The sequence below is a fragment of the Phaethon lepturus genome, unplaced genomic scaffold, assembly GCF_000687285.1.
Source record: "Phaethon lepturus isolate BGI_N335 unplaced genomic scaffold, ASM68728v1 scaffold9208, whole genome shotgun sequence".
Classification (NCBI taxonomy): domain Eukaryota; kingdom Metazoa; phylum Chordata; class Aves; order Phaethontiformes; family Phaethontidae; genus Phaethon; species Phaethon lepturus.
Genome location: NW_010556913.1, coordinates 20,331 through 33,872, shown reverse-complemented (window position 1 = coordinate 33,872; position 13,542 = coordinate 20,331). Strand labels below are relative to the sequence as shown.

Genomic DNA, 13,542 nt, shown 5'->3' with positions numbered 1-13,542 from the left:
TCTGGAGAAATCTCTGATCCCCTATACTGTCTTTTAGGTTACTGACACAGGCAGCTTTTGACGCTAATGAAACTTTCTCCTCTAATTATCACAGAATCACAGAATCATTAAGGTTGGAAAAGACCTTCAAGGTCATCAAGTCCAACCATTAACCCAACACCACCATGCCCACTAAACCATGTCCCGAAGTGCCATGTCCACACATTTTTTGAACACTTCCAGTGATGGTGACTCCACCACCTCCCTGGGCAGCCTCTTCCAATGCTTGACCACTCTCTCGGTAAAGAAATTTTTCCCAATATCCAATCTAAACCTCCCCCCGTGCAACTTAAGGCCATTTCCTCTCGTCCTATCGCTAGTTACTTGGGAGAAGAGACCAACACCCACATCGCCACAACCCCCTTTCAGGTAGTTGTAGAGAGCGATAAGGTCTCCCCTCAGCCTCCTCTTCTCCAGACTGAACAACCCCAGTTCCCTCAGCCGCTCCTCATAAGACTTGTGCTCTAAATTCATCTCCTCTAATCTTATTGCCTCACTCACCTCCTCCTACAGCAGCTGCAACTCCTCTTCAGAGCAGGGGAAAAAAAAGAGGCAACCTTTTCTCTGAGTTTGTTTGTCTCATGACCTTTTGATAGCACCAGGCAGGGCAGACTGGGCATCCAGTTGCAAGAGGAGCAACAAATTTCCGAACCTGCATGCATTCAACCTCATTTGTGGAGCTCGGGAGCATATTTATGGAGACAGTCCTATGCCAGTAAACCCAACAACAACTATTTAAAGCACTGTGAGACAGGAGGAGGTAGTAGTAAAGTCTGTGTTAGATGTCTGATTTTTCTTGCAGTAGGGAACACAAACATAAAAGCAGCCTACGGAGAAAATTGTGGCAGTTTTCAGGGACATGTGTAGGTGAAAGGTGGAAAACAAAAAGAAGGTAATGAAAAAACCTCAAAAGGACAGAAAAAATCATAGCCTTTTGGCTACGTTGGGAGGCATTGTTTATGAAACTCATCCATCATTATTTTAGAACAGCTTTGCCAGTAGCTCATGTCCCAGCAAGAGAATGAAAGGCATTATGAATACAAACAGCTGGTACTGCAAGTAAATAGTGTGACGTTAAAAAAAAAAAAAAAAAAAAAACAAAAAAGAAGGGTTTGCTTAAAAAAAGATTGGAAAGTTTTGGGTGGTATTTTGAATTCTTGGTATATTTAATTTTAAAATGGTACTGAATACCCTTTTGATTTACCTTCAATTAGAGATGTTTAATGCCAATACTGAAATGTAAATAATAAATGGCTAGTATTTGCAGTAATACTGAATAATTTATTGCAAAAAGATGAAGTTATCTTTTTTTCCTGAAGTACAGCTGCCTGCTGGAGGAAGGACTTCTGGTTCCCAAAATAGTGTTAAAGGAACCCAGCAGAAACACATTTCTTGCTACAACAGCGCTCTCTTAGATGGAAAATTATGTCTGCACAAGCTTCATGGATTATAGTAGAGGGAAACGTAACAGTGGCATCGGTCTTCATCAGCCTTTTTAAGCTTTTGTGTTTTCTCATGGTATTAGGGATCACACACCAAAGTCCTGTTTACATTTACATGATCAAAGTCTTTACAGTTCACCAAATCCCAGTTATTAAAATCAAACAACTCTTAGTTAGAGCAGTGGATGTTATTATCTTCACCTCTGAGATTAGGCACGGAGATGAAGTCTAAGATCACAGAAAGCTACTAAGGGATGGGGATCTGGGGACAGAACCCATGTTTCTGGCTTCCTTTTAATCATGCCTGATATTAAACAGCTGTAAATTTTCTTTTTTTGAACCCACCTTAGACTCTTAGGATTTTATGCCGTGCTACTCTATATTCTAACCTTCTAAGTATTACAAACATATCCTAATATAGCTGAATGCAAGGTGATTCTATGATTCCAGAACTGAGCAACTCAAATGCTCTTCATTACTCATCTCTTCATCTTAGCTGAAAGATTATGGAAATTCTGAGGCTTGTTACTTGCTCTTTCAGAATTATAAATGCAACAGATTCAGAAGGAGCAATACTTCATGTTATACTCAGAAATGCTTGTAAGTCAACTTGGGAGACAGATTTCATTCACTTCAGTTTGCTTGTGGGGAACATTCATGCAAATATGACAAATACCAAAAGCCACTAATGCTAAAATATGTGGAGATTTCTTACTCCTAAACCTTCCTCAAAAGAACATTTATAGAGTTGCATCATGTAGTCTCATAACTGTCATTTGCACTTTCACATAATTTCTCTCCTTGGCTGACTCCATGATCTGTATTCTTTGATTTCCATACCGAATGATTTTAGTTTTCTCCTGGGAACAGTTTTAGCACAAAATGATATGTTCTTTCTGAAGAAACGTAGGTTCTGGAGACAATCTGCTCATCTCCCAACAGTGTGGATGACGTGTTTGTTTTCCTGTGATCTGTACCGACTGCCAGCGCTAACACAGCTGGCCCTGCACCATTAAAAACTCCAACGTTCTCATCATGCTGTCTATGTATCACCCTCGTCATGCTACAATAAGACAACTCTAATTTTATCAGGGTCTTTGCACTAAAATATCTCAAAAAATTAACATTGTGTTCTTACCACAAGGCAAGAATATGGGGGTCAGAAGATATAGGGCTCATGGCAAAGCAGTGTGGATGTGTCTGGTCTTCTCTAAAGGTTTTTGTCTGCAGCAGTAGAGCAAGCAGCTGTTCTACACCAACATTTGGAAATTGGGATTTCTCTCTGGGATGGGTGCTTTCAGAAAAGTGGAAGTAACATGAGTATTCATAATGAGAAATTGTAGAAGTAAAACCAGAAAAAGTGTGTATTCTTAAAATGCAGCCATGCCTCTGAACACAGACAAAAGGAAAAACAGGAGAAGAAATCATGCTAAAACAAACCATGGCTCTATGTTCCTTCCTTTTCTATATACACGATGGATGAGGCATGTTAGTCCTATAGATTGTAGCCGCAAAGTGAAGGAAAGTAAAGCTGGTTTATTATTGTTGCTTTTTGTTTAGCTGTGGTTTTTTATTTGTTTTGTCCTGCTTATTTTTTCCAACATCTGAGTTCTTTGGTTGAGTAGTAAGAGGATGATCTGGGCTGTAAGAAATTTTAAAAAAAGAGCAAACAAAACGAAACCCAGCACCACAACTCAAAATTAATATTGCCACACTCAGGAGGCCAGGCGCACTGGAAGCTGCTCAGAAGGACCTTTCCATGATTTTAAGTCCTTGACCATAAAATGTATGGCTCTTGAAGTGCCAGAAGAACATTTCCTACCTATTTTGGAAACAGACTTCATTTGGAAAGAAAAACGCTGGGAAATTATTGTCAACATATTCCCATCCCCTTTTTATTTCTAATTCCACTGCTCTAATAACCCTGGTCACTCTTCTGGAACAGAAGGAGCCAGTACTAACTTATACACACCCATGGAACAAAATGTCTGTTTATATACTGTCTTAATTCTGTTTTCCAGCCATCTGGCATGCATTCAGCAAATTATTCTAGTAGATGTTCATCAGGTAGCAGCATTTAGGCGTCTCATATTTAAATTTCCAAGTTTAACTTGCTCACGCTTTGTCCATTTATGTAAATAGACATAGTCACTCTCAGTAGGCAATTAAACTTATTCGAAGATAAATTGTAAAATAGCTCAGAAATTTGCATGTAGACAATTGAACTGAATGAAATTCCTGCTATTGTCCAGCGAGATTTACCTGCTCATTTAAATGCGTTGGTGAATTAGTCTTGATAACATGGGTGGATGGGAGACAGCTATTTACTACTGTCTTAGCAGGAATCTGATCAGAAAGGAATGGGAGCACAATTCATAGTTATCAATCCCTGGAAGTAGACAGCAGTGCAGATGACACATCCTGTGATTTGTAGCAGTCATTTAAGACTGATAGCAGAACTAATTAACTTCACCGTGCAACATGTGACAGTTCTACAAGAGCAACAGCTTATGTTGCCATCACCATAGCAAATTTAAACCCATTGACTTCTCAAATACCTTGCATCAATTTAGTAATTAACCATCACATTTTAATTGTTAATGGATTTTTAATAGATCTGGTCCCCTAAAAAGAGGTGTATTGTTATGTAAAAAGTACTAGTGTATTTAATCATAGCTATATATTTTAAAGAATTGATTAGCTACTGTTAATGTGTTCCTAAAGTGGTACAACAGTAAGTCTGCATTTGATATATGTATAACGGGTAAAACATCCCACAAATTCAGCTTAAGTATGTCTTATCGCTTTCAATGTTTACTCCATCATATGTTTGTAGATAGCAATTTCATCTTTTTCCAATCCTTGTTTGCTAGGCTGAATTAGAAAGTAATGTCTTTAGTGCTTTACTACACAGTTCTTCACCACTGTGATGATACTGGTTTGCATGTGTTTCACCCAGAATACATCTTTCCTGAGGCAAACAGTAATATTCAAGTTACAAAAGATTAGAAAGCCATATTAATACTTTCCTAGAAAGATATGCAACATCTCTCACTGTATTTACTTTTTTCAGAGTTGCATTGTAGCATTTGTTTATCATCTTCCAATGACTACCAAAATACCCACAATCAGTTCCATTTACACATTGCTTACGATTGATGTTTTCTAAACTTATAGAAGAACCTGAAACTTTGTGACTGGGCAGTGTGTTTTGAGCTATTCCTATCAATGCACTCCTCAGGGCTGTCCAGTCCCATGACACCCTAAGCAACTTTATTTCTGTTATATCAGTCAAAGAACATTCATGTTCAGCTCAGTCCACTGTGAACTGTCTCAGCAGCTCATAGGTATTTCATTTTTAAAACTCCTCCTCATCAGTGTATCTCTTTTTCTAAATGTATTTCCATTTAAAGAATCAACTCCACAAACCAATGTACATTTGAGCTGTTCATACCCACCTGTCAAAGGAAAGATGTAGTGAACGTATATGAGAAAGTGGGAAAATAGACAAATAATGGAAGGAATAGAAATCTCTTCTGAGCATTCAAAATTCTGCTGGGTTTTGAAGTGGTGATTTATTTTAGTGTAATGTTTCATAAAGTTGGTGTTCAGGCTTTTTCACTGCATGCTGCGGGAGAAATGAAAATTAGCATGGAAGCACAAGAGAGCTCTCATGCTTCGTGTGCTCGCAGCTGGAGATCGTTTTTCTCTCCATGAGGCTTAAATTGTGAAACAGGATTGTTTGTTGTAAAGAGTATCTGGGGATATGTAATAGCCCAAGGAAAATTTCCAGGTGCTGAGAAATGGTGCTGGAATTTTAGAGCACATTCTCATCTACTGGAAGCATTTATCCTTTTTTCTAGCTCACAGCATCACAAGTATCTTCCTACCTACCTGATCTTGGTTTAGGTTGAATGCACATCTAAGTGAAAAAGAAGGTACTAAGGCAATCAAGAAAGAGGAGTCCTAACAGCTATTGCAAATAAACCTTAAAGGTGAGAGGGAGTAAAGTAAAGTAAATAAGCTGAGCCTATTTTCCAGAAAAGGCTGTGGTTAACTAAAGATTGCCTGAAACTAATGTTAGGTTTTTGCTACCACTGTCCATGCTGGGCTTTTATCATTGTCAATCACTGGAGTCAGTGCAAGAACCAATATTGATCAAAAAACCAGATTTATACAACACCTTTCAGGTATGTCATGTCTTCATCAGTGATTTTGGTAGCTCATCCACAGAGCAGAGGAGGCAATATAATTTCTTCTTGTGTCTATTTCCAGTCATTCAAAAACCAGTTTAGCCAAGCTGGACCCATTGGGCACTCAATGCTTTCCAGAAAAATGTTGTTATAACCATTATTTAAAGCTTGTTGACACATGATGGAATAGATTAATGAATAGCAACGAGGACATTGTTGGCCTTTCCTTCTTTGATCCCAACTGTCAATGATCTTTGCTGCTGCCATCACAAGATGAGGGATCCATTCTCTTTGCACAGACATGAAGCAGACAGCAAGATGCTATTATTACACATTCAAACCTATGGGAAGGGTTTTATGATGACTAAATATGGTGAAAGAATTATTTGCCTAACAGGTTCGCTCCCACCTTACAAACTAGGGGTGAAATGTTGACCCAGCTGAATTTGCAAATTTGTTATTGATTGTAACTAAGTCAGGTTCCGCTTCAGTTTGTGAGGAGGGTTAAGGGGCCAGGTTGTAGCTGATTATTTGTCATTAGATTTTTATTTGTGATCCCAAAAAATGTTTTAAGTAGGAAAAACAATAGAATGTATGTTTGCTCATGGACATCTGTGACACAGCAGTCGGGATTTTTAGTGGGGATCATTCGAATTTGTTTATACATCTGTGATACAAGTAAGTAATCTCTAAATGCCACTTGGTAACTTTCTACTCTTTAAGAGAAGAGATTCTCCAGACGTATCATAATTTTTTACTTTCTGCAGAACTGCTTTGCTCCTTACAATGTCTTGGCACCAACTTCTAGAATTTCCTGGTAATGCATTAAACTTCCAGCCTGCTCCTGCCAGAAACTAGGTAATAAAGAGTCCCAGAGGCTTAACAGTTATTTTTACTAATGTCTAAAGAGAAGAGGAAGGTGAAATATTTTACAGTAGCAGGACAATAGGTATAGAAAAACAAACCCCATTAGGAGATGATGCTATTATAGACAGGGGGCATGGTCTGTGCTTACACCACCACACTCACTTAGAAGATGTAGCCCTGCCTTCAGTAAAGCCTCGTGGGAAGACAGGCAAGGGAAAGGTGAAACAGCTTTGCCTACGTTTCGTCCTGTGCTTTCTCTCCATCTCTGGACTAATTTAGAGAGAAATCCATACAATCTAGGAATAGTGGGCCTATATTTCTTCCCACATAAGAAAGGAAATCACCTTATACTTTTAAAGGTCACAGTGAGCACTTCCCTTTAAATTGTATGAATTATATTGCTCCATATACATAAGAAGGTGAAATGAAATATTAACTTCACTGAAGTCTTAATTCATTGTCTTTCAGAATCTTACAATTTAATACTCTATTGAATGTTCTCCTTTTAATTTAATTAATTAATTAATTAATTAATTAATGAGATAACTTCAGAATCTTGTAGTAAAGGTTTCTGAAAAGGTGAATTGTAGAGGCCGTTATGTGACTTGTAATGACTTCTGGTGAAATTTGTATTCTTGGGAGCAGAGTTCCTCTGAAGAAAATACATTCTGCAGCATATAATCTAGTTACACCAGTGTACTGCATGTATGTACCATTTGTTCATTCAAGCAATATATTAACCCTATACCACCGACTAAAAACTATAAGCTGTCTGGGGGGAGACAAAGAAAAAAAAGATCTCAAACTAAAAAAAACCCAAACGTATTGGAAAACTTTATTTCTTTCCAAGTTAGAAAGATACCTTCAGTTTCCTTTTACATTAATGAGGGTTACTTTTTCTGCTTTTACAGGTAAAACACAAGTTATGGGTGAAATCAAGATTGCATTAAAGAAGGAAATGAAGACAGATGGAGAACAGCTGATAGTAGAAATCCTTCAGTGCAGAAATATCACATACAAATTTAAATCTCCAGATCACCTACCAGGTATCACACAGAAACCAGCTTCACAATACTCTAAAAACATTAAGTAGGATGTATCTGAAGTCATTTAACGTCACTACTAAAATAGGAAAGAAAATTGCTTCTTAATCAGGATGACATATTCTGTAGGATTCTTTTTGAAGTGTTTTTTTTCTCCTATGAGTAACTTCAATGAAAGTAAAAACATTTTGTAGAAGCAAATAAAATCTCAGAAGTTAATCCTCTCTTTAATTTACCTTTGACTGATAAAAATTAATCCTTTTTTAACTTTAATAAAAATAATAACTCTATAGGTTATTAAAGAACAATGATATCTAGTGAAAAAATTTATTTTGGTGAAAAAGCTTTTTAAAGAATAAAAACTCATGTTAGTAATAATATTTTCATACATACATAAAGACATAAAAATATTTGTTCCTTTAATGACAGCATTGTAAATGCAAAGTAATTCCCTTGGATTTAGTGGGGTGGTTCCATTTCTACACCATATGAATGAGAACAGAATAAAGCTCTGTAAAGTACCATGCTCTGTTTCTTCACAACACTTCCCCTCCTTTGAATTCATTAGCAACAATGATTATTTAAAAGCTTCTCTATTTAACTTGTTGAACTGTTCTTCCCCAGACCTGTATGTGAAGCTGTACGTTGTCAATATCTCTACCCAAAAGAGAGTAATTAAGAAGAAAACCAGGGTATGCAGGCATGACCGAGAGCCTTCGTTCAATGAAACGTTTAGATTTAGTTTGAGTCCTGCTGGGCATTCTCTTCAGGTAATTCTGCATTTTATTAAAACCTAATTTTGGAAGCTGTCCATGTTGTGCTATGTGCATTTGAGATCAATCTTCTACCCCAGTTGTTTGCTGAAAAGAAAAAAATTACAAGGAAATAACACAACTACATAATAATGGAAATATCGGGCTGAAGGAGATTTTAAAAGATGGTTTATTCCATCACCCCACACTGAGGAAGGGTATTTATAGACCAGGCCTGAATGTTTTAGGCTTGATCTGTTCTTAAAATCCTCTAGAGAAGGAAGTTATGTATGCTTTCCAAAAATATATTTCTATATATTTAGACATTTTAGTGTAATATCTCACTTAAATACACCATATTTTAAATTAGTTAACTTATCCTTAAGCATCCTCACAAAGCACAGAGGAAAACTGATGTACTTGCTTTTTGTAAAAAAAAGTTTGTGCACTGCAAGTTTGTTACCATATCTCTCTTCTCTAGTTTTCCAGACTAAGTAAACCAAATTTCTTTGGTACATCCTGTTACCTAAATGCCTAATAAGTTTATTATTTTCTCCAGTTCTTCAACTTCTTTAAAAGTTGCAGTGCCTAGAATTAGACGCAACAGTCATAATTTCAGACATTGCAGAATCACCGATTATCAAAAATTCTCTGTGTGCATTTGTAACGGAGATTATGGTATTTTCAGTCTGTAGCACATCAAATGATGTATGGAACTAGTTCAGGAATGGTTCCCCTCCTGAGGAACTAAGTTTTAGTTGCTTAGACAGATTTGATCATTTGGTCAGATACGCTTTTTTAGATGGGTAGGATTAACTTTACCTACCTTAATTTATTTTCACATGAGTAGATAACTGGTATAAATCAGATACTCGGGCTTCCTCTAGTCAGTGGAAGGGGATGGACAATTCCAGGGGTATCTGCATGCTCATCTTAAAAGTGGGAGGAATTGTTGGGCATACCTGCACCCACTTAATGTACCTTTAAATCTGGAAGACCAACACAAACAAGCCAGCTACACTTTGATGACTCAAGTTAGACCGGATTATCTAAATGCGTATGTTAGGCTTATTGGTTGTATCACTAAAATTAAAGCCAAAACCGATGTTGCTTACAAAACAAGGCCAACAAAAATAGACACTGTTTTCCCTGAGTTAAAGCGTCCTACCATCCTTATTGATTCAATGGACTCGGTAAAAGATTATCTAATATGTTATGGGAAAACCCAGGGTAGTCAATAAAGTCTTGCTGAAGTTTAAGAGCTAAAATTCCTGTAAAAACTTTGCTTCCAGGGGTGGTTTGAAGAGGAAATCATAAGGGGCGAGTAGACCAATAAAGAAGAATGCACAGAGTCTTATGTGAAAATAAGCCATCAAGCTGTTAAGGAGGGCGGTAGTGAGGGAGGTAGCCATAGGAACAGTCAGTCTAAGACTTTACAACGTTTCCTCGGGAACTCTGTGACACATAGTGGTGCTGCACACCAAACCTAAGAGAACAGTATCTTTCTCTTAAGCTTGTGTAAAAGTATCAAGGAACAAGTTTAAAACAAACAAAAGGTGTTTTATCTTCACACAACTTGGAGTTTGACCTATAAAAACTATTGCCATAAGGTATTATGGATGCTAATGTTTTAATGGAAAAAGTAACTGGAGTAAATGATTGGACAAATTCATGGGCAAAATACTTCATAGTCTGTTAAATACAGACATACCACTTGTGAGCCAGGAGGTCAATGGTCCACAGATCACAGAAAGTATTTTGGGAAAGTATTGTCCTGTTCTTATATTCTGCCTTATGCACTGTCCTATACATTTTTGGAAGCAGAATATTTGCCTGGAAAGATCCTTGATCTGACTCAGTACATCAGTTTTTCTATGCTCTTCATACCCATCAATCAATCAGTTCCTGCTGCGAATGAAGCTGCCGGATTTGAATGCTGAGTTTGAGAGTGGTGAACATTTAGCAGCAAAGCGATTGACATTGCCAAAAGAGATATGAGGGAGAAGGAAAGGAAACAAAACCAGAACGTATAGAGCAAACGTGGAATTGGAAACTGGGTGGAGGGGAAATAAGATCAGAGAGGGGGAGTAAGAAATGTCAAACATGTTAATCATAGAAAATACATTGTAAAGAAACGCAAGAACCAACCAGAGGCAGAAAATAGGACAAGGGTCTGCAGTCTAAAAACCAACAGCAAGAACTGTGAATATTAGCCATAAAAATAGAACCATGGGATATTGAGAAAAACAAACAAACAAAAAAGAAAATCGGGAGGAGAGGAGAGGAGAGGTAGAATCATCTGGTCAAGAGTATTGGGAATAAGGAAAAAAACCCTAAGTATTAGAAACTGACACTAGCTGATTCAGGATAACAAGGCTTGAATTTAAAGCTTGGAGCAGGGAAGAAACAAGGCTGAGACAGACAACCTAGGGAAGACAGATACTAAGGATCCAGCTGGGAGGAGTGGAGAGAAGGATCAAAGACAGAAAAGTGATGGAAAATTTCTGTTAGAAATTTTTTCTGTCCCAAAACTGTTGATCTGTCAGGATGAAAACATTCTGCAGAAAATATTTTGACAGGTTTCAGACAGGCACTTGTCTCAGCCCCTGGCAGCTTGCTTGCTCGCTTCCCTGATTTCCCCGTTCCTTGGCAACCCACCCGGGACCCTTCTGGAATGCACTAAGCTCCTGGCTCCTTCACCTTGTTCCTTAACTGGCTCCTGGCAGACTGGCTTGCTGCAATTAGAAAAATATAATGTCCTATGTGATGGTAATCAGGAAAACCAAGAAGGATGTTTTTTTCAGATGTTCTGGTTTGACTTGCCAGCTTCTGGGCTTCTGGAAACACGGAACCAAGCGACCTAGGCAGTGGAGGCAGGCTGCCTGTTTTCCCCAGGGATGAGCTTTCTGATGAGTGAAGTAAAGTGGGATTCCCTAATAGCTTAGTGCCTAAACATCATTTGGTCTTCCTTCCTCAAACCTGTTGACCGATGGGCATGTTGGTGTCTAAGTTGTTCACGTATATATCTTAGTTGCCAATCTAGATCGATATTGGCCAGGGAACTGCAAAGCTCGTCCAGGAAAATTCTTGCAAGTTTCTTTCCCCTCTCCCTGTTTTTGTTTTGTTTTGGTTTTATTATAATTGGAAATTTAATTTTTTAAATTACTGTAATGTTTGCATTTTTTATTTTGTTTCCCAAATCAGAATGGAAAATTTTCAAAATGTTGAATTTCTTGACTATTGGAAATTCCAGTTCTACAGTTCTGTTACATGTCTACTGCCATATGGTCTCTTCCAGCATCTCAGTGGAATACAAAATCCTTGAGTCCTGCCATTCTTCTGTTAGCCTAGATCTGTGAAACCAAGCAACAAAATGCCCTGTTTTCTCTCCTGCTGGTTCACACAGAGGGTGACAGCATCCTACTGTTATCAGTTACTTCCCTTGCTCATTGCTGGAGGTCTGCTCGGTGACTGTGAATATCGTAAACATGCTGCTAATCCTATCACGGAACTACAATTTTTCATGAGTTTTTTTTCTTTTTGATAAAACTAGGAAATAGTTTAAAAAAAGCAGCATTGAGCTTGTTAATTCAGTTAATAATTGAAAAATGTTAGAATTTATCTGATTGTGTAAATGTAACTCACCCTATGAAATATTTATACTATTAAATCTATTTCTCCCAGAAACACATTTGTTTGCATGGCATGAACCTACTTAGCTGGAAAACATGTGCCTGTATGGATCAGGGGGAGTCCTGACCATTCAGCCCACACAGCTCACAGAAGTGCCGGGGCTATTCCTTGCCCTTCCCACTCTCCATGGCTGGGCAAGCAAGACCCAGAGACATAGCAGGAGTGAGATTTGAGACTAGCTCTACATTTTAGGTTAGACTACTGCTTGGTGAGGTTAGAAAGCAGAACTCGGGACTTTCTCACACACTAGTCTGCTCTGAGTTACAACAGCCTGTATGCAGGCCACCCTCCAACTTCCATGCACTGAAAAAGGGCTGGTACTTTGCCTGCATAAAGCTTTACCCTGTGGCTTAAAATTTGACCTTGTGTTTGTCTTTGGTAACCAGCAGGTGAACAAATTGCTTATTAAAGTTCAAGATTGTGATCTTTTAGTTGCTACATCCCATGATAAAAAAACAGAAGAGGGGAAAGGTTCAATTTTCACAGGTTTTTCTTTCTGTTGGGACGGTGACTCTATATAAAGCGTTACGGTCACTCTTTCTTTTCTGTGGGTACCGAATCAGAACTCAAAGTTTCTGAATATTTCACGTTTGCTAGCAAATGCAGTATTTTAATGCACGTCGATAATTATTTATTATTATTGTTATTTTCCCAGATTCTGCTTGTCTCCAATGGAGGGAAGTTTATGAAAAAGACACTGATTGGGGAAGCTTATATCTGGCTTGACAAAGTGGATCTAAGGAAAAGAATAGTAAACTGGCACAAACTGTTGGTCAGCTCAACACAAACACACTGAGCAGAGCTGTGTGCTTAGGGCACAAAACCTGCAGAGTCTGCTATAAACAGCACCACTCCCAGACTATAGTTTGATATCATTGTGTTTAGCTAGTCTTTCAGAATACAAAGTAGAGAAGAGCAGTCTCTGGGCTACATAGCACACTTAAATGAGGGCTAGTACACTTGTTTTGCTGCAAAAGACAGCAAAGTAAAAGAAAACCTGGGCCCAGAAGTTAAAGTGAGGCTGTTTGAAATGAAGACTGATACGAGGGCTCCACGTGGTTGGACTCTTTGTGAAGAGAGTAACTGTGAAGGAAATAATGAAGGCTGCAAGGCAGGTGTTAATGCAGAGTTCGGCTGCAGCTGGAGGTAGTGTGACGGAAAGAGCAGGCTGGTTTTCTGTGCAACCAGGAGGAGATCATTTTATGCAAAAGCACCTAGGGTGACTGACTTTCCAAATCTCACTTATCAGAAGTACAAACCTTGTTTCTCTGCACCTTAGGATCTCTGATAATTTGCTGTAGTGAGATTATGCCACTTGGCACAAACTGCGTTTGTAAGGCGTTTGCAAGAGTGGTAATGTTATTTTACATTACTTTTTTCCTTCTTTCTTTTTCCTTCAGAAATTATACTGTGGAGAATCACAGCTTATTGTTTCATTTGTTTCTGTGTGTTAACAATGGATATAAACCACTGTCCTAGAATGCAATGTATAAAACTATATCAATGGTCTATA

General features: G+C 38.1%; 1 protein-coding gene across 1 annotated transcript; it reads left to right on the top strand.

Annotated features, from left to right (window-relative positions):
• Positions 1-7,458: 7,458 nt before the first annotated feature.
• Positions 7,459-13,101, top strand: LOC104625065 (protein piccolo-like). Its single transcript, XM_010292598.1, has 3 exons — positions 7,459-7,587; positions 8,209-8,354; positions 12,685-13,101. Exons 1-3 carry the CDS (start codon positions 7,467-7,469, stop codon positions 12,823-12,825), a joined length of 408 nt encoding a protein of 135 aa, XP_010290900.1. The 5' UTR covers positions 7,459-7,466; the 3' UTR covers positions 12,826-13,101.
• Positions 13,102-13,542: the final 441 nt, after the last annotated feature.

Coding starts and splice junctions, on each gene's coding strand:
- LOC104625065 (XM_010292598.1), top strand. CDS start 7,467: ATGGGTGAAATCAAGATTGCATTAAAGAAGGAAATGAAGACAGATGGA. Junction 7,588..8,208: donor ATCTCCAGATCACCTACCAG/GTATCACACAGA, acceptor GTTCTTCCCCAG/ACCTGTATGTGAAGCTGTAC. Junction 8,355..12,684: donor CTGCTGGGCATTCTCTTCAG/GTAATTCTGCAT, acceptor TTATTTTCCCAG/ATTCTGCTTGTCTCCAATGG.